The sequence below is a fragment of the Geotrypetes seraphini genome, chromosome 5 (assembly GCF_902459505.1).
Source record: "Geotrypetes seraphini chromosome 5, aGeoSer1.1, whole genome shotgun sequence".
In the NCBI taxonomy this organism is placed as follows: Eukaryota; Metazoa; Chordata; class Amphibia; order Gymnophiona; family Dermophiidae; genus Geotrypetes; species Geotrypetes seraphini.
Window position 1 is genome coordinate 46,200,291 of NC_047088.1, and position 20,934 is coordinate 46,221,224.

The 20,934-nt window shown below is 41.5% G+C and overlaps 1 protein-coding gene across 8 annotated transcripts in view; it reads right to left on the bottom strand.

Annotated features, from left to right (window-relative positions):
• The window catches only part of DOCK11 (dedicator of cytokinesis 11), a 247,141-nt gene that overhangs the window by 67,583 nt on the left and 158,624 nt on the right, over positions 1-20,934 (bottom strand). For all 8 annotated transcript variants that reach the window (XM_033945546.1, XM_033945543.1, XM_033945542.1 and 5 more), the window contains 8 exons: positions 20,665-20,843; positions 16,806-16,922; positions 13,705-13,780; positions 13,233-13,345; positions 10,864-10,975; positions 8,189-8,255; positions 4,034-4,081; positions 1,172-1,305 (listed from right to left, as the gene is read on the bottom strand). In XM_033945546.1, the coding sequence (XP_033801437.1) occupies positions 1,172-1,305; positions 4,034-4,081; positions 8,189-8,255; positions 10,864-10,975; positions 13,233-13,345; positions 13,705-13,780; positions 16,806-16,922; positions 20,665-20,843 (846 nt within the window). The remainder of the gene's footprint in view (positions 1-1,171; positions 1,306-4,033; positions 4,082-8,188; positions 8,256-10,863; positions 10,976-13,232; positions 13,346-13,704; positions 13,781-16,805; positions 16,923-20,664; positions 20,844-20,934) is intronic.

Below are 20,934 nucleotides of genomic sequence, written 5' to 3' on the forward strand. Positions count from 1 at the left end.
ACTGAATTCTATTGTTTAATGGTTTCTCCCTTCTATTCTTTTTACATATTACTTTAATTCATTTACATATCATTTACATAAATGGTGCTCCTATCTGTAAAGTTAGGAATTTCTATGAAATATTCTACATGCTTCTCTCCTCTCCACTCCTTCCTGCCCTCCATAGACCTCCCTACCCTCTTCTAACCCCTTCCTCTGTAATGTCGCCTAGAGCTTGTATAGGTATGTGTGATGCACAAATGGAAGAAATAAAGAAATTAAATCCTTATCAACATAATCCTAACAAAACTAAATCAAGAGTAGATCCAAGAGGAGAAAAATGGAAGATAATAATCAGAAAAGAAAAAGAAACTATTTAGGAAATTATACCTGCATTTCCCCCTTCTAAATAAGACACTTTCCATTATAACTGTCATAACTTCAAATTCTATAAAACCTTTTCATCTGGTTTAGCTGGACTCAAAGATAAATCCTGAGATTCTCCAGCACACTGGGATGTCTTTTTACTCTGAAGAAATCTAGAAAATTGTAATGGTTCAAAAAAGATATATTTTGGGGATTGATAAATTACCTCATATTTACAAAGAAACCTAGGGCTCCTTTAACTAAGCTGCGTTAGCGTTTTTAGCGCACGCTAAACCTATGTTACGCGGCCAGAACCAATGCCAGCTTAATGAGGGACTTTGAGATCCCTGGGCCAAAACAACACAAGTTAGTGGTAAATACCAGTCTTTACAGTAGTCCACATTGATAAGAACACCTTTTAACTGGGTAAGTTATGCAGTTAGTTTTAGTTGGTTGATTTTTGAATATCCAGGTAACTTATGTGGATAACTTTATCTTGATATAGTGCAACTAAATAGGAGCCTCACCATTACAGCTAATCATCAGGACAGATAGTTAGATCCAAATGGTTAGATCCAAATCTGTTGTAGCTCCTGGCTGTACAATTAAAAAAACATAACTCACTTCCATTATACTTCTATATAATTTTTTTAATTGTATTATTACAGATACTAAGAATTGTACTTCTGTGTTTTGTCAGATTTTGTTACTGGCTCAGTGTGGGACTTTTACCATTTTTATTTGTAATTCACCCTGAAAGGGGGATTCTTTGTGGAAAAGCACACGGGGAGTTTCCAAGTTAACATTCAATTCAATCAGTGCTTACCATGATTAAGTGTAAAAGAACTTTCCAGGCTGCTGAGATGCTGGAGTCGAGCTCCAGCTCGGCTGCGAAGGGCAGGCATAGTCTGTGACTTTCTGTCAGTGCCCGAGTGCTTCGATAACCAGGCATCATGAACCCTACAACAAATAGCAATCACCATCTGTGTGAAAATAGCTTGTGTAACAGCAATCATGTACTAAGAATGTATGACCTGGCCACAACATCTTTAAGTACAACTTCACTGAGAATGCTTTCAAGGAGCAACAAGGCACATTCAATTTTGAATGCCAATTTTTGTAGGTAAAACATCTTTATCAGTGCAAACGAGTTGTCAGAATGGTGACGGGACAAAAGCGCGCGAGACTTCGACGCGCCAACGTTGCAGCACAGACAATTCGGCGCAAGACCCCAGTGCGCCGCCTAAAAAGTTACTTTTAAAGAGCTCCGACGAGGGGTGTGGGGGGAAACCCCCACTTTACTTCATACTCTTCGCGCTACCGTTGTGGGGGGTACAACCCCCCACATTATAGAGAAAATGTAAACTTTTCCTAAAAAAAAAAAAAAATCGGGAAAAAGTTAAGTTTACTCTATAATGGAGGGTTCCAACCCCCCCCAACGGCAGCGCGAACAGTATGAAGTAAACTGGGGGGGGAGGGTTTCCCCCCCACACCCCACGTCGGAGCTCTTTAAAAGTAACTTTTTAGGTGGCGTGCTGGGGTCTTACGCCGAATTGTCGGCGCTGCAATGTCGGCGCACCGAAGTCCCGCACGCGAATGATTATGAAACTGTCAGAATACAGCCCAGCCTCAATGAAAATGAAAAATATGTAGGGAATTCTACAATGTACAAGCTTCTAGCTTCAATGAGCAGAGGCCCTCCTTGGGGTATGTCTAGGTTGGGGAGGTAGAATACACAGTTGATAATCAGCCTGCTTATGATCAGAGATGTTTAAATGCTAACCTAGGAATTCTGTGAGAAGGGCAGGTCAAGGGCATTAGCCACTCCAAGTAAACCTTCAGCATTGTGCCAACTCTTCCCCCCCCATTAACTTTCAGGCTCCTAAGGCCTCACATATGATTTTAATATCATCAATTCCAAAATGATCTTGTAAAAAAACATGATTGTACATCATACTTTTCAATATTAAACTGTTAAACGCACAGGCTGATGGTTCTCTGAGTTTCTATGGCTAGCATGATCTATTATGATTTGACTGCAGAAGTTTTTGCTGCTTGTCCCCCTCTCTCCCCCTCCCCCCAAAAATGCTGCCTTAGGCAACCACCTAGTTTACTTGATGGGTAAGCCAACCCTGTTTGTGGGCAAGGTTCATCTGTCCAAAAATGACATTGGCTATGTAAACTAGTCTGGGCAATATTCAAAGCATTTTAATCAGGCAGAATGGGGCTCCCTCTTTGACTAAACCACAGTGCGGTTGAACAGGTGCTGCAACTATTGTGGCATTCTACAGTTAGTCCTAGGGCAGTCCGGGCACAGAGTCAGATTGGACCCAGACGTTATCTGGATGCTGTCATGATTCAAGGCTGATGCTGAGATTGGGCATGCTGGACCGCCTATAAGGTAGTTATGCTAGCACAGCACTAAATATAGGCTGTACCCCTGTAATGCCCGTATGCTACAAGAGACCTGAATATTCAGTGCCAATGTTCGCATAAGTGTTGACACTGAATATCAGAGTCTAATTTATCCGTGCCAGTAGTTTTGAAAATGCTTACTGACTGCAAAGGGTAAAATATTAAACCCAACTATCTTTGAAAATTAGAATAAATTTGTCCAGCACCAAAATGGTTATCAGATGGCTATCTTTGCATCACCCTAAAAAAACACGACAATGTCTGCCACCTCCTAGTATTGGCTCATTTACGTGGTTCCAGAATTTGGCAGAGTCCCATTTTTAAAAAATCCTTTTTGGAAACAGATTGCACACAGGTGAAAGCTGGTTTGCAATTCTATGCAATACTTCACCTCATGACCAAGAAATGCAACTTTTTTTTTTTTGGTTTGAAACATTTTTATTAAGAAGCCAACAGACGGACAAGGCCAATACAACCAAACAGTATCCAAGAATATAGCAAATACGGTACATAGTCCAACTCAGAAAGGCCAGGAGTGGCAGAGGGGACAAGAGCAGAAAATACCATCCACGCAGAAAGAGCGACAATTCCCCCCCCCCTCCCCAAACCTAGAAACCAGCCAGTACCCAGCAGGACTCAGGTCCCACAAAACAGTTATGGAGAAGGACCTAAAGAGAGCCACACAGTCTGGCCGCGGGCTCCTGCTATTTCCCCCAGAAAAAAGAAACCCCCCCACACCCAAACCATATAGAAACCTCACCACATCCCCCCTACATTCCCCCAACCCCTTCCCCCCTCAGCAACAGGAGAAAGCAAGAAAGAAAGGATGAAGGAAAATGAGAAGCAAAAAAGAAAAGAAGAAGAAAACGCAAGAAAAAAGAAGGAACAAACCAGCATCAAAGAGAAGCAGGAAGATCAACAAGGACCTGCTCCCAGAGAGACCTATAGAGCTGCATCGGCCCTTCCAACCGCCCCTCCACACCCCGTAACTCCCAGTGGGCCATTTCCTAAAGTGCCCGCTGCCACCCCACCAAAACCGGGGGTTCTGTATATGTCTACTTACTAAGGACCCCCCCCCCCCCGTTTGGCTACTAGTAGGGCAACATAAACAAAACGCCACTGGGCAGCATTGAAACCCTGATCCAAGAACTCCACGAAATGCAACTTTTATATAAAACCGAGCCTCCCATTTCCAATTGGAGCAGGAATAAAAATATCACAGCAAAAGAACATTAAAGAATTCAAGAGAATTTAAATCCGCACATTACTCTACCTCGCAATATTCCGTCTGCCCACATATTTGAAGTAAAACAAGCACACTCTAGAGAGAAAACAAAATTGTATTAGAAAAATTGTGCTACAGTTTAATGAAATAAAGCTTTCTTAGCAGAACAATCAAAGAAAAGTTGATAAATCTTTATTAGGGGCACTCAACCCAAAATCAATAGGAATCTCACAGATTTGCATGTTCTGTCTTCACTGTATGCAAATCTATTCCGGGTAGCCTGTCTGGGCGTACCAGAGGGCAGGACTGAGAATCACTGATATCTATGTTCCAAAATTCAGCAAAGGGAAACCAGCCAAGCCAAGGGAACGTAAGACATATCTTTTAGGCAAACAGTGAATGTTTACAGATCTCAACCTCCCCCGGTTACTAAGGCGATGTGAATGTGAAATTGATTAGCAAGTTATAATTAAGACCAAGGTCTCTCTGGCCTAAAAGTCATCTTTATTTTTTTAATACCACTTTTTCCTGGATTATTTATTTTCCAGAAATAAGCATCAGAGCAGTTGCACAAGAGAAAGGCAATAAAAATAGCTTTTCTATTACTACCCTATGACTAAACATTTATGTACTGTTGTGCAACAGGGCGTAGACAGTATTAGACAGAAGCAAGCTAGAGTACCTACTAGAGGTCTGCATGGGAATGGAGATCGCGGGAATCCCCCCTAACCCACAGGACTCCCATGGGGACCCTCCTCTGGCCCATGGGACTCCCACGGGGACCCCCCTCTAGCCAACGGGACTCCCACGGGGATGGAAGGCTTTGGAAGCAGGGTTCATCCATACAATATAATGGACATGTCAGCCTTAGTAAAAGAGGGGGGTTTATAAGTTAATTACCTGAACAGAAAACAAAAAAGGGTTCCACCAAAGAGATTCCACAAGGAAAACAGCAGCGCAAACACAAAATTGATGATCCTGTCAGAAGTAATTGCTGCTTTTTATGGGGACGGGCGGGGATGGAGGTAATTCCTTGCGGGGATGAGTGGGGACGGAGAGGATCCTGACGAGGACGGGTGGGGATGGAGAGGATCCTGGCGGGGACGGGTGGGGACGGAGAGGATCCTGGCGGGGATGGGTGGGATTTCTGTCCCCGCGCAACTCTCTAGTACCTACTCCATGAAGACTTTACAATCTATTCACAGCGGATGGACAGGGATAATTCTAAAGCTAAGTTACTAGGGAGGCACTGAACTGAAGGTAACGATCACCAAGATGGTTACTTTACGGTCATGTGAAAAAATTAGGACACCCCATGAAATATTCAGTTCTTTCTTAAGAAATGTTCACATATCAAAGCCAAATCTTTTTTTTTTTTTTTTTAAATCTTTGGAAAAGAAAGTGATGTAATTGCAGGTAAACAACAAAAATGTTCCTTGATTTACTCATGAAACAAAAGATATCCATAAAAATGGGTAATCTAATTGAGGAATAAATTAGGACACGCTACACCAGTGGTCTCAAAATCAAACCCTTCGCAGGGCCACATTTTGGATTTGTAGGTTCTTGGAGGGCCGCAGAAAAAATAGTTAATGTCTTGTTAAAGACATTACAACTTTGCATGAGATAAAACTCTATAGTTTATAAATCTTTCCTAAAACATCTTTCCTTTTCCTTAACAAAAGATTATAACAGTTAGAATCTTTGATTAATTCAAAAATTGCAAATTTGGTAAAGTAAATACTGAATGCAGCACACAACATGTGACCTTTTCTGACTAGAAACTTGGGCACGCTTCTCTGACACCAAGTTATCAATATTCGGATCAATGTCCTTAGAACATGCAACTTTCAAAACACTTAACTTGTTCTTTTGAAGAGATTTCACTTGGTTCATTTTTGAAAATAACTGTTCGCATGAATATGTGCTTCTGAACATAGATAGAACCCGTAGGTTGTGAATGTTTTTATATTTGTCTTTATTTTCCATTGTATTGTACCCACACATTCGGGGGGGGGGGGAGTGGGAGGGGGGTATATCTTTTGTTTTGGTATTATTCCTGATGGTAATGATGGATGGGGGAGGGAATTTTTATCTTTTGTATAGATTCTGATTGTTTATAAGTGCTTATTTGATTATTATTATTTGTACGTAAATTGTATTGCACTTTTTGTTGGCATTAAAAACTAAATAAAGTTGTTGTTTTTTTTTTTAAAGAAACACACTGATAAAATTCTGTTAGACTGCAACGGTTGAATTTTTCTTGTAGCAGAGCATCACACTGAAAATCTATTAATTCTACTTGAAGTTCTTCAGGTGCCTCATCAACACTACAAGAAAATGGTGACATGAATATGTTAACGATGTTTTCCATATTCCTGAAGCATTCAAATCGCCTGTCGAAGTCTTCCTTTAACACGCTAATTTTTGTAGAAAACTCAGCAAAATTAATGTCCTCTTCTGCCGTAATTGCAGACTTCAAAGTTGGGAAGTGAGCAAGATTTCCCGCTTGAAGCTGAACTTCCCAAAGCTGTAGTTTGCGCACAAATGCATTAATATTGCCAATCATATCAGTGACCAACTTATTTTGGCCTTGCAGTTTGACATTCAAATCATTCAAGTAGCCAGTTATGTCTGTGCTGAATGCCAGATCACATAACAATTTTGTATCATCAAAGAGTGAGACATCTTGATTTTTTTTTCTTTCAAGGAACATCTTTATTTCATCTCTCAAATCCCAAAATCGTTGGAATACTCTTCCACAGCTAAGCCATCTTATTTGAGAGTGATACAGAATTTCACTAGCTCAAAGCCAATTTCTTGTAGAAAAGTATTGAACTGTCTGTAGTGCAAGCTTTTCGAGCGAATATAGTTAATAATTTTTACTACAGGCTTCAAAATGTTGTCAACTTTTAAAACACGGCCACAAAGTGCACCTTAATGTATGATGCAGTGGAAAGGTACAAATGGAATAACTGACCCTTCATCAATAAGTTTTTCTTTTTATCTTACCTACAACACCATTTTTAGCACTTGCCATGGCAGGTGCACCAATGATGCTAGCTTCAACCAAGACAATTTTTCCTCCTCAAACATTACTTTAATTTTGTTAAAAATGTCATCAGCTTTCGTAGTATCATGCATTGGTATTAGCTAGAGGAGTTCCTCTGTTATTGTAAGGTTCTTATCTACGCCACGAAAACGGATAGCCGTGCAACATCAGTTAAGTCTGTGCTAATTTTTTCACATGACTATATATTTGTCATTTTCGTATGCAAAGACCCATGGCCAGTGATGTAGCAAGGGTGAGAGGCGCCCAGGGCTGTGACGCTCCTTCCCCACACCCCCTTCCCTACCCCCGTATCTCTTTAACGTTCCCAGCGCGAGCAGCACTGCCAACTTGCTGCCCATGTCGGCTCTCCCTCTGACGTCACTTCCTAGGTGTGGGTCAGAGGAAGAGCTGACACTGGCATGACAGCAAGTTGGAGTTGGTGTTTGCGCCAGGAATACCAAGTCATAAATATCTGGGTGATAATACATGGGAAATCTTTATGGAGTTTATGGTAAACCTATTTCTGAAAATTTCCCTACAATAGCCAATTCCTGATGACATGTCTGACTCGGAAGGGGAGCTGCTGATCCAGTCTGATGCTGGTTTGTTTTCATTTCACTTGTTATGCTTTAAAATTGCATTTACTGGATTTAACCTTTTATTATAAAGAAAAGATTCTATTATTGTCCTAATAAAGACCCCTTTTTATCACCGGCCGCGGCGGTATTAGCTCCGACACTCATAGGAATTCTATGAGTGTTGGAACTTTTACCGCTTCAGCCGGTGATAAAAAAGCCTAACGCGGCTTTATAAAAAGGGGTCTTTATTAGGACAATAATAGAATATTTTCTTTATAATAAAAGGTTAAATCCAGTAAATGCAATGTGGCTTCGTAAAAAGCCTAACGTGGCTTCATAAAATAGATCCACGGTCTTGGGGCTTATTTCACAGGTTCTTTTTTGAGGCATCTGCAGGCTCAAGACCATAAGTAGATCAGGTCTTAACTCTTGCTATGCATTTCTACAGAGACTAACATGCACGCGTTAGCGATTAGCGCGTGCTAATCCGTTAGCGCACCTTAGTAAAAGAAGACCTTACTGATCCGCATCTAAGCTAAACACTTCTACATTTCTACAGTTGCCGACACTTACTCCAAAAGCGTGAGGAAGTTTATCAGATCCTGGGGAGTAATTTTGTTCCAGTAAGTTATGAGCGTATCTATAAAAAAATTTTAAAAAGAAATATATCACATCTTGCTTTAAGAACTATTTCCAAAAAATAAAACAAGCCGTATTTGTCCAAGTTATGCACCTAAATATATGTTATGTGCATGAATACAATTATGTTAATCAGAACAGCTAGGATAAGACTACAAAAAAAGAACTATGGGCTCCTTTTATCAAGCCGCACTAGTGGTTTAAAGCATGTTAAACCGCCGGCCACGCTAGTCGCTACCGCCTTCTCTTGAGCAGGCGGTAGTTTTTGGCCAGCGCGGGGGTTAGCGCGTGATGAAACGTCACGCATGTTAACCCCGTTAGCGCGGCTTGATAAAAGGAGCTCTATATCAAGAAGTGAAAAAGAACTGGAGGCATCTGGAGATATCAAAAAAGATCACCCTATTGGCATCAATATTTTTGTATTACGAGAGATCTTCAAAACATGTCCGCACTTTCATATTTTTGCGCTCAACCGAAAAACATTCTTTCCTGATGGCATTAAGAAGTTAGTAGGATGCCGGGGAAAAAAGTATCGCAAAACAGGGCGATTATGGAGAAAAGTGATTTAATTTGCTTTTGAGATATTTAATAAATAATGTTAAAAAAAATAAAAGTATAGAAACATTTTGAAGATCCTTCGTATTCAAATCTATCAGGGATTAAAAATTTTAAATTAAACTGAAACACACTGGGCTTAATTGGGGTGGTAATTGACCACACCATTAAAAATGAATTTTTTATAAAATCTAAAAACGATTAAAGTTGCACACGGAATTCCGCATGATACCTACCGGTGCCTAACGACTGCCTGAAAAGTAGGCAAGGTTAGGGGGTGGAAGATAGGCGTCTATGGTAGGCGCCGGTAAATTAGACTAGAAAAACCCTGGCCTAATATACCACGACCACTAGGATGCCTAGCATGCCTATATCTGCTTAAGCGCCTCTAAGAACATAAGAATTGCTGCTGCTGGGTCAGACTAGTGGTCCATCGCGCCAAACAGTCCGCTCACGTGGCAGCCCCCAGGTCAGAGACCAGCGCCCTAACCGAGACCAGCCTCACCTGCGAACATTCCGGTTCAGCAGAAACTTGTCTAGCCTTGTCTTGAGTCCCTGGAGGGTGTTTTCCCCTATGACAGACTCCAGAAGAGCGTTCCAGTTTTCTACCACTCTCTGGGTGAAGAAGAACTTCCTTACATTTGGACGGAATCTATCTCCTTTTAACTTTAGAGAGTGCCCTCTCGTTTGCCCACCTTGGTGAAGGTGAACAACCTGTCCTTATCTAATAAGGGCTCCTTTTATCAAGGCGCGCTATGGGGGTTAGCGCGTCGGACATTTCATCACGCGCTAACCCCCGCGTCAGCCTAAAATCCTAACGCCTCGTCAATGTAGGTGCTAGGTACTAGTGCGGCAGGAGGTTTAACCGCTACCGCGCCTTTGTAAAAGGACCCCTAAGTCTATTCCCTTCATTATCTTGAATGTCTCGATCATGTCCCCTCTCAGTCTCCTCTTTTCAAGGGAGAAGAGGCCCAGTTTCTCTAATCTCTCATTGTACGGCAACTCCTCCAGCCCCTTAACCATTTTAGTTGCTCTTCTCTGGACCCTTTCGAGTAGTACTGTGTCTGCCTCTAGGTGTGATTCTGTAAACAGCGCTTAGCAGTTGATTGACAACCGCGCCTAGTGGCGCTTAGGAGCTACGCGCCATTTACAGAATCAGTCCCATTGAGAAAATGGTGCTGGGAAAAATCCATCCTCAGTGCTATTCTGTTCATCCTGCTCCTAATTTTGGGTGCGAAGACTTATGCCAACTAAAACCTGGTGTAAATCCTGACACGCATCCCCTGTATTCTATATGCATCCAAACATTTGAAATACTCCTGACCTGCCGCCCATGGCCACTCCCCCTTTTCAGTTATGCACTATGAACAAAGTGCACACAACCTGTAATTGGTTCCAATTAACATCAATAATTGGTTGTTAGTGCCCAGTTATTGAGTGTTAATGGTTTGTTAACCAATTAAGTTGCGTGTGCATTTCATAGCCAAATTTGGGTGATCCTTATAGAGCAGTGTATCGCAAACTGTGTGCTGCGGCACACCAGTGTGCCTCCTGAGATTTCAGGTGTACTGCAACACACTGTCGAGGAGGAGAGTCATCCATGCCGGCTGACTTCCTACAGGACATGCCTCTCACGGTGAGAGGTACGTCCTGTAGGAAGTCAACCGGCACAGATGACTCTCCTCCTGGTTGGTGTCTCTCCTCCTCTCCACGCAAGTCCCGGATCCCTCTACTGAAGTGGGTCGCGGCCAGATGTCACGTGCACGTGACATCATTGCATCGATGTCCGCATACTTCCGGGTGCCTTCCGGCCAGGGCACTGGATTTAATGTGCCGCTGGCCGGAACGTTTGCGAGACATTGTTATAGCATCTAGGGGATTATTTGCAAATAATGCACACTAAAAATGAAAAGTCTGTTTTGTTGCACACCCATTATTTCTCTCGTTACAGTTTTAAGTTTGTCCCCTTAATCATACTGCTCTGCAGGCTCAACTTCCACTTGGAATTTCCAAACCCTAGTATAATGTGTTTGATTTTATAAAAACCAGCTCACCTTCCGAAATCTTTTTTATTATGTACAGAAAGCACAACAGGAGATTTCTGATCTCATACCCATCCAGCCTGTTGTAGTGGGACACGTTACTTTTCGTGGAACTTCTCCGCATCTATATCAAAAGAAAGCAAAAGAAGTTCAATTAATGAAAGTATTTCATTGTAAAAGTATTCAACAACACTCTTACAAAGCATCAAAACTGAACAGTTTGTTAATTAATAATGACTTATTTATAGTAAAACTAAACTAAAACTTAGCTTTGTATACCAGGTCATCAACCAAAACAGAGCTTAACTTGGTTAACAGAGACTAAAAGAAACACAAAGAAAAAAACATTAATGTGCCTGATTTCCAAAGTGTTTAGCAAATAAAGAAGTTTTTAAAAGTTTGTGAAATTTTTATTTACTCTACGGACTCAAAATAAAGTTCCTCTAAGATACCATCACAGAGCTCTATTGGACTCTTCTCCAGCCCTTATGTACCGAGCTTATGCCGCAGCGTGGGAGTCGGATCTTTCCATTACTCTGTCGGAAGCTACTTTCAAGTCCTTTGTTCTTGCTATTCGCAAGGTCACAATCAATGTAGCCAGTTGGGAGCTCCAGTATAAATTTGCTCTTCGTCTACATATAGACCCCACCGGGCCTATTGTCAATCACCGGCTTTCCTAAGTGTGGATGCTGGGAGGCCACTTTGGGACATATGTTCTGGCAGTGCCCTCCGGTGCAACACTTCTGGGACCTGTTGTTGCGGACTCTCTCCTCTCTCTGGAAGTGCAACGTACAGCTGGAGGTGAATGTCCTCTTTGATGTTTTCTCTCTGCAATCTCCTACTCCTAAGGGCTACCCTGCTTTTCTTCAACAGGCAATGCTTCAAGGAAAAAAGACTATCTTGTTGCTTTGGCTGGAGCAGCGGACCCCTACTCTTTACCTAGGGAGACAGCATATGACCACTTTGCTGAAAATGGAGCGCACCCAGCTCAAAACTCTAGAATCTGCAGCAGGCTGGCGGTTTATGCACATTTGGGAGCCCTTCTGGAATTCTTTTTCCACTGTCCCAAGGAGTAGACTTTTGAACTTGAGATACTGTGCGTGTTCTATTTTTGCTACTTCCTCTTGTCGTCCTTTTTTTTTTCCCTCTTTCTCTTTTATTTCTTTGCTTCCTTGCCTTGGGATGGTTGGTTGGCTGGGTGGGTGGGGGTGGATGGGGTGGGCTGGGCTGGGATTGGAAGTTGAAATTGAAAAATGTTTGAGCTTGCTATTTACTGGTTTTGATACTTTTTTTTTTTTATTGCTGGTTCACGTGTTGGCTGTGTTTGTTCTCTGTTGCTCAATAAATATGATTTAAACATAAAAGTTTGCGAAAGAGTTAAAAAGGACCAGGACCCCTTAAGGTAAGAGGAAATTCGTTCCACAGTTGAGATAGTTTGAAGACCAAGGATTGACTGAAATTCTTGATTCCTTTCACTGAAGGAAGGGAGAGTTTGAATTGTTGGGTGCCTCTTGCATAGGAGAATCTATAAGCATTCCATAATAAAGGAACATGAGGGATGAAGATGCCATATAAAATTTTAAAAGCAATATATGCTCATTTAAAGTGAATCCTGAGATGGACTGAGAGCCAGTGCAGGTTTAGAAGCAAATTTACTTTCCAAAGATTAATTTCGCAGTGGTATTTTATATCAATTGGAATCTTTGAAGGCAGGTCTTTGTTATGCCAAGACAGATAGCATTACAGTATTCTAACCGGGATAGTATGATAGATTGGACAAGGACAGAAAAATGTTGTTGATGAAAAAAGAGCTCTGACCTTCTTCAGCATTCGAAGACTAAAAAAGCACTTCTTGACAAGAGAGTTTATTTAATCCTTAAAAGTAAGAGAAGAGTCTATGAGAACTCCCAATATCTTGAAAGAGAACTCAATCTGCAGGGAGACCCCGGAATCCAAAGTTACAGTTGGAAAAAGACAGTCAAATTTTGGGCCTAGCCATAAAAGTTTAGTTTTTGCAGCATTTAGCTTCATCTGGACAGACATAGCCCAGGTCCATCTCCAATGTTTTTGTGCCAATGACTGAAAGTTAAAAGCAGGCCTGTAGCCATTTTTGCTGAGGCCTTTTACTTCTCACTTGTGTTCTCTCTAAAATTTGTGATAACATTTGACGATAGAGTATATTGATAACGTAAAATAAAATGACAAGATTTTGTTGGAGTTGTTTTATCTATATCTGGTTTCCCTTCACTCCACTTCTCTTATTCATTTAGAATTTAAAGACTCTAGAGCTGTGCACTTTGGGTGAACCTTTTGTTACTTCATGCCTTGAATACCCTCACCACTGCAAGCTTCTGATTTGATTATACCACAGCGTGATTTACATTTTCACCAGAGTTGCACTGTTCTGGAGAACCTGCCACCACTTCTTGGTTCAGAGATCCCCTTGAGTCCTCTCTTTTCATCACGTATCCGTTCATAAATGGTGTACCATAAGCTAACACGAGAGAGAAAGAGAGAATATTGTAAATGGAATGTAGTTTTTGCTCCTTTAACATACCACCTCTCAGAGAAAGGCTCTAAAGCAGTTTACAATAATGTCCAATGCATAAAACAATAAAGCTAATTGCCATTCTTCATTCATCTTATGTACCATTAACACAAAGGGACTTATTTTTAAAGCAAATAGATGTCTTAAAAAGCCCAAGAAAGCATTCATCTGCTAAAAACATTTTTAAGATGTCTCTCAAAATCTCATAATGATTTACATAATCAAAGGATATAATTGCTAACCTTTCTCAGATGCATTTATTACAGAAATAATTTGTTTATGAGAATCTGAAATGCTGAGTTCACCTGAATCTCTGTCTGAAATGAGACTTGATCTGTTTGAAGATGAAGAAAGGTTGAGCATGAATTCTTCTCTGGAGCCCTGCAATAATCAAGTGATCCAGATTATATTGAGCACATGCTGCCCCCCTGCACTATGAGAGGCCATACGTAGGCTATAATAATATTCTTCACAATTAAACTGACATTTACAAATTGAATAATTACAGTATATAAGTGGCACACTTATGCAAAACCATTTCACTGCATTGGGAATCTCATCTATGGATTGCAGAATATAACCTGCATGCTAAGTTGATAATGTTATGAGCATCTTGAGCATGTGGAACCGCTGGGGTACATACCCATAAAGATAGATGCTTAAAAAGCACAGCACCTATGTTTATGTGAAATACATGTGGGTATTCCTGGGCAAAGGTGAGATTGGCACTTATGGTCGTAGTTCAAAAATTATATGTATATGCAGATTCTTACTGGCACATATATAAGCAAAGTTACCGTATTTTCACGCATATAACGCGCGCGTTATACACGATTTTTACAAACCGTGCATAACCTTGCGCGTTATACGTGTGAGCGCGTTGTACAATTTTTTTTTTCTCATTCCGATCCGGCATCCCCCCGCTCGCGTCACCCCCCCCCCCGTGATCCTACATCCCCCCCAGCACCGCAAAACATCTCTTACCCGATTGGGCACCGGCACCAGCACCAATGCACAGGACGTGCCAGTGCCCGAAGATCCTCCCTCGTTGTTGCTGGGCTGGGCGGTGCGAGGGAGATCCTCCTTCTTTGTGCCGGGCTGGACTGGGCTTTGAGCATTTGCGCATGCTCAAAGCCTTCTGGTCTCGCTCTCTCCGAGATTCTCAGATTGAGGATCTCCCTCGCACCGCCCAGCCCAGCAACCATGAGGGAGGATCTTCGGTCACTGGCACGTCTTGTGCATTGGTGCTGGTGCCGGTGCCCAATCGGGTAAGAGATGTTTTGCGGTGCTGGGGGGGGATGTAGGATCGCAGGGGAGGGGGGGTGACGCGAGCGGGGGAGAGGATGCCAGTTCGCAGGCCAGAAGAGTAAGCGGGAGTGGGAGGAGGTTATAGCAGCATGCGCGGTATACGCGTGTGCATGCTATATAAAATTTTTTTTACAGAAATGCCTTGGACCAGCGCGTTATATGTGTGAAAATACGATACTTCCATCTTGGAGCAGGCGTAACTTTGTTGTGCATGAGTCATCAGAAAGCTATTTCCTAAAGGTTTATAAAGACCACTTATGTGCCTATGTACCATGATGACCCAGGTGCTCATTTGTAAAGCTATTTTCCATGTCCACACATTATCCCCCGTATTCTATATATGGACCTGGATTCTCTAAACGGTGCCCAAGCTCAGTAAAAAAAACATAAAAATTTCCATACTGGGACAGACTGAAGGTCCATCAAGCCCAGTATTCTGTTTCCAACAGTGGCCAACCCAGGTCCCAAGTACTTAGCTTGATCCCAAGTAGCAAAAGAGGGAGAATTAGAAGTCCTTGAGCATGCGCAGATGCATGCTCAAGGCAGGCAGGCAGAAGCCGGAGGTGTCAGGTCAAAAGCGCGCTGGGACAAAGGTGCGCTTTGACTATGAACCGAAGCCGGAAGATTTTCTAGGCACACGAGCTGTGCCTGCGTGCCGGTGCTGGTGCTAGACGGGGAGTTGGGTAAATTTAAGTTGTACTGGCAGGGGGGGGGCGGTTCGCGCGGTGGGGGGGTGCCGGTTGGAGCGAGGGGGCCTTTGCCAGCGGGGGTAAGCGATGCCGGTTATCGGGGGGGGGGGGGGTGCTCTCAAATCGAGTCAACACTCGGTTTGCGAGTCAAAAGTTTGCTGAGTGTTTTGCTCGTCTTGCAAAACACTCGCAAACAGGGTTACTCGCAAATCGAGGTTTGACTGTACATACAAATATGAGAGAATGAATGCAGAATGTTTAGGATCCAGTGTTTCATTTAATAAAGTATGGAATCCATTGGCTTTATTTGCTGCTTCACATTAATGGTTTATGTATTTTTCCCTAAGTTTTTCCTTACACATCCGGGGGAGTCGAGTGGGGGGGGGGGTAGGAGAGGGAGAGGTAATTGAATAATTTCTATTAATTCTTCGTATCAATGTAATAAAGTTGTCTTGTATTATTAATAATTGATTGAAGGGTGGGTAGGTAAAGTTATGTTCTATATACTAATTGTATAAAAAGGTGTAATCTCTAATATTTTTCTGTATTCAATCAAATGTACTACAATGTTGTAGTTTTTTTTTTTAAATAGTAAAATTTCAAATGGCGTTTCCCTCTTAAGTTAGGTGCCTAAGTTAAGGCATCGTTTTTACAATTTGCCCCATGGTTTATAAAATAAGCATGTACATGCGTACTTTATGCCCAAACATTTGCACTTGGTACTGTGCAAACATAAAAGTCTGTGGCTTCAGTCTAAGTGCAATCTCACTTTATCCTTAGCATTTTATAAAGACACCTAAGCATCTGTGGCTTTTTTATAAAACAGGTTTAAAATAGCCACCTACTTAGCCTTCATACATAGGTAACCTGTTTACAATATATCAGTGCTTCCCAACCCTGTTGTGGAGGACTATCAGCCAGTCAAGTTTTCATGGTAGCCCTAATGAATATGCATGGAGCAGATTTGCATGCCTGTCACCTCCATCATATGCAAATCTCTATCAGGGCTTATCAATAAACTTTCAATAACTTCAATCACTATTGTATAAATCATCAATTCAAAAAAAGCTATTTAATCACAATATTCATCATTAATTATTAACTTGATATGAAATAATTTTATTACTCTTAAATATACCTCATATAACATAAACATACATATAGAGCCCCCCTAAGTTCATACATTTGCTAAAAAAAAAAAAAATAAATCCCACTAAAAAGGTCCCATGAAAGGTTCACTCATCACCTGGGTATAGCATATTCATTAGGGTTATCCCCAAAACCCGACTGGCTGGTGGTCCTCCAGGACAGGGTTGGGAACCACTGCTCTAGATTATTATGAGAATATGCAAAAGCAGGCATGAAGGTTCAGCAATCCAATGTGGACAGAAAACCAAGGCGTAACTCACAGAACGAGCCATTGCTGTGCATTGGTACAGAGTGTCCTTGCCGGTCAGTCGAGATATATTCTCTAACAACAATCCGAGCAGCGGCAGATAGAGCTGGGCTATTTTAGCCTGATGGTTCTGTGAAGCAGAAAGAACAGTGCTTTATAACAGGAGGTCATAGGACATGAAACATCAAGAGGAGTAACATAGATTATATTTCTACACAGCGAAGAGGGGATAAGATTTATGGAACTTCCCAATGGAGGACCCCTTCTAGTAAAGTACTGAAAGAAAAACTATCGATTAAACTGGGAACCATGGCATTACACCAGGATGAAACTGGGATGGCTAGATAGATATAATGGTCCTTATCGGTCATTAGAGGTAATATTCAGCCTGTAGTAAGTGGCTTCAGGCCACCAGCTAACCTAACCCCAGGCATTCAATGTGTACCTCCCAGCACCAAACATCCAGTAAGTGCATCGACCTGAAAGTTAACCACGCACCAGTCGATATTCAGACCTGTACGTGGTTAACTCAGTGGATAAAGTTAGGACAGATGCTTTGTTGTCTTAACTTTATGTGTTTACTTAGCTGGTTAGTAGCTGCTCTGCCTAACTGTGCCTCAGGTCCACCCATTAAACTAAACTAAACCTTAAGTTTGTATACTGCATCATCTCCACAGAAGTGGAGCTCGACACGGTTTACAGGAATTAATATAGAAAGCAACTCCAATGGAAAGAAGAAGGGCTTAGTAAAAAAAGAAAGAAAGAGGGGACTTAGTATAATGGAGAGGGAGGGAGTAGTTAGATTTTAGAGAAAAGCCAAGTTTTCAAATGTTTTCGGAAGCGTTGGAGGGAGGTCGAACTCCGAAGAGGGGCAGTAAAGCTGTTCCACAGCTCGGTGATCCTGAAGAGGAGGGATGTCCCAAGTTTTCCTGTATGGGATATGTCTTTTAAAGAGGGGAAGGATAGTTTGAATTTTTGAGTGGATCTGGTGGAGTTAGGATTCGGGGAGAGCCCAGATAGTGGAAAAAGGGGAGGAAGGATGCCGTGTAGAGATTTGAAGGCTAGACAGGTGCATTTGTAGTGAACCCTGAGGATAACTGGGAGCCAGTGAAGCTTAGACAGAAGCGGGGAGACGTGGTCGAATTTGCTTTTTGCGAAGATTAGTTTAGCCGCAGTGTTCTGAATTCGCTGAAGTCTGAGAAGACTTTTCTTTGTTAGGCTTAAGTAGATGGAGTTGCAGTAATCCAGTCTGGATAGAATAATGGATTGAACGAGGACAGCAAAGTGTTGTTGGTGGAAGCAGGATCTTACTTTCCTTAACATGTGAAGATTGAAAAAAGCATTTTTTTACCAAGAAGTTGAGGTGATCGTTGAAAGACAGTGTAGAGTCAATGATGATTCCCAGAACTTTGCTTGAGTGCTCAAGCTGCAGTTTAGTGCCAGAGGATAGTGGGATGAGGATGGGTAGCTGATCTAATTTTGGGCCGAGCCAAAGTAGTTTTGTTTTGGTCTCGTTTAGTTTCATTTGAATGGTGTGAGCCCATAAACTAGCTGGAAGGAAATGGAACTCTGGAGCTGGAAAAGGCTTAAGTAAGCCGGGGGGCAGGAGCATTCAGAGAAGAAGGGATGGATTAGGGATTACTACTACTACTACTATTTATTATTTCTATAGCGCTGAAAGGCGTACGCAGTGCTGTATATTATAACATACAATAGACAGTCTCTGCTCAGAAGAGCTTACAATCTAATTTAGACAGGACATTTCAGGGTTGGGGAGATTATAGCAGGTATAGGTATCTGACAGCAGCGAGGGGGAGTTTTAAGAGTTGAAAGCAGTTTCAAAAAAGTGGACCTTTAGCTTGGATTTGAACACTGCCAGGGACAGAGCATGATATATTGATTCAGGCAACCTGTTCCAGGCATACGGCACCGCAAGAAAGAAGGGACGGAGTCTGGAGTTGGCAGTGGAAGAGAAGGGTACAGATAAGAGGGGCTTGCCTGATGAGCGGAGATCACCAGGGGAGGGGAGCATAGGAGAAGATAAGCGAGGAGAGATATTGGGGGGGCTTCAGAGCGAACGCACTTGTAGGTCAGCAAGAGGAGTTTAAACTGTATTTGGAAACGGATGAGGAGCCAATGAAGCGACTGGAGTAGTGGGGTAATGTGAGAATAGCGGCTCTCACGAAATGTAAGTCACGCAGCAGCATTTTGAATAGATTGAAGAGGTGAAAGACAGGACCATCCATCCAGATGATTATCCGAAATTGGAAGACCGTTTAAATTTCCCTTTCTGTTGGGCACATCTGTGCTCCAGTTATAGATGTGAATGAATGAATGCTGATAATTTGGGGTACAGTAATTCATTTAGATTGGTATGGGGTCTATTGACATCTTACATTTCTTCAATATAGTAGGTCTTTGATCATGTGTTAGTTTTTGTTTGTTTTCATGCATATCCAGGGAAGGGGGGAAAGGGGGGATTATTTCTGTCTTAATTTTGTTCTTTGGGGTGTTGCACTTGGGGGTGGGTGGGTGGTTGGGAGGATATCATTAATTGGATTAGGGTAAGGTTTTTTGTGATAATCTATGTTTTCATGTTTTATTGAATAATTATTGGGTTGTAGAAAATGGTTGGTTATGAATTTATGTAAGCTGAATGTGCTTTTATTGTATTAGTATGTGTTACATTTTATGTATTGCATTATTGAAGTTTGAAAATCAATAAAGAATAAAAAAAAAAAAAAAAAGACAGGAGGCCCGAGAGAAGTGCGTTGCAGTAGTCTAAGCACGAGGTGACAAGAGCGTGGACAAGGGTTTTTACAGTAATTCTCCAAGCTCACAATCTACCCTCCACTTCTCTGCAGGCTGCTTGGGAAAACAGGGACTAGAACAGAATGCCTTTGCTTCTCCGGAGTCTGAAAATAGTTCCAGGCTCTCCCCTAACAAATTAAGCGCTGGTTAGCGGTGATATCCAGCAGCACCCAATTAAGTGCTACTGAATATCAGCAGATGACTAGCTCAGTGGGATTAACCCAGCAAAAGCCTCTCCTGCCCAGTTAAACCCTTTTGAATATTGAACCCAATGTTTCTAATTTTATATCAACGTCATCTTTAAAGGAACAATTATTGAAGGAATTTCCACAGGAGGAGAAGTCCTGCACGAGAGAAAGAAACCAGCAAGGCAAATAGTTCAGTAGATCCAACATGGAAACCAAAAAGAACCAGACATTTATAAGAAAAAAGCAGTCTTTATTGATAATTAAAGCTCCCAGAGTTTATATATTAATAACCTGCTTCCAAACACAAGCGCATGGCTACATTTCACCAAATCTGATTGTGCCGCGGGCAAGTAAAAATAAACATAAATATCACATATAGAACCACAGAAAACCACTATGGGATGTATTAAAACTCTAAAATCAACACTGTTATGAACAAAATATCAATAAACAGACATGTACTTGAGTTTATAGACCGTGTCATCTCTATAAATTAAAGCTCGACTTAGTTTACAGTAAATAAAATAGAAGAGTTAGAAAGAAACAATAAACTGAAGACTGTCAATTTCAAAAATAGCCAGGTTTTTAAATTTTTACGGAAAGACTGAAGAGAACCTAATGCTCTCAACCATAGAGGGATATCATTCCATAATTCAGTTATTTTAAATAAATAAATATCTCTCCACTACGTACTTGCTTGCTACTCTTAACATTTATTATAAACCACATGGATTCCATGTCCCTGACCCTCTTTCAGTATATCAAATGTAAATAAATATTTAGCTTTTTAACACTCTCATCCTATGAACTGTTTCTAGGACCGTTTTCAAACACTTCTACAATATTGCCATCAGTCGATTAAAGCTGCCTTACCTTGTGTTGGTATCTGTTGTCAAAGCAGTGCTTTATTAAAAGATTCTTTAAGGTTACAATGGTGGTGCATCTGATGTCATAATTGTCATGAAGGGCGATGGCTGCTTCCCGTAGCAGCAGTCCCACCAAAAAGTGATTCTTGCAATATTCATCAGACAAAGTGTATTCAAGACCGATATCTGCATTGAACAGAAAAATTACCGTAAAGAACCGATTCCCCTCACTTTCCAGGAAAGAAAAAAAAAAAAGTTGCCAATCTGAATCACAATC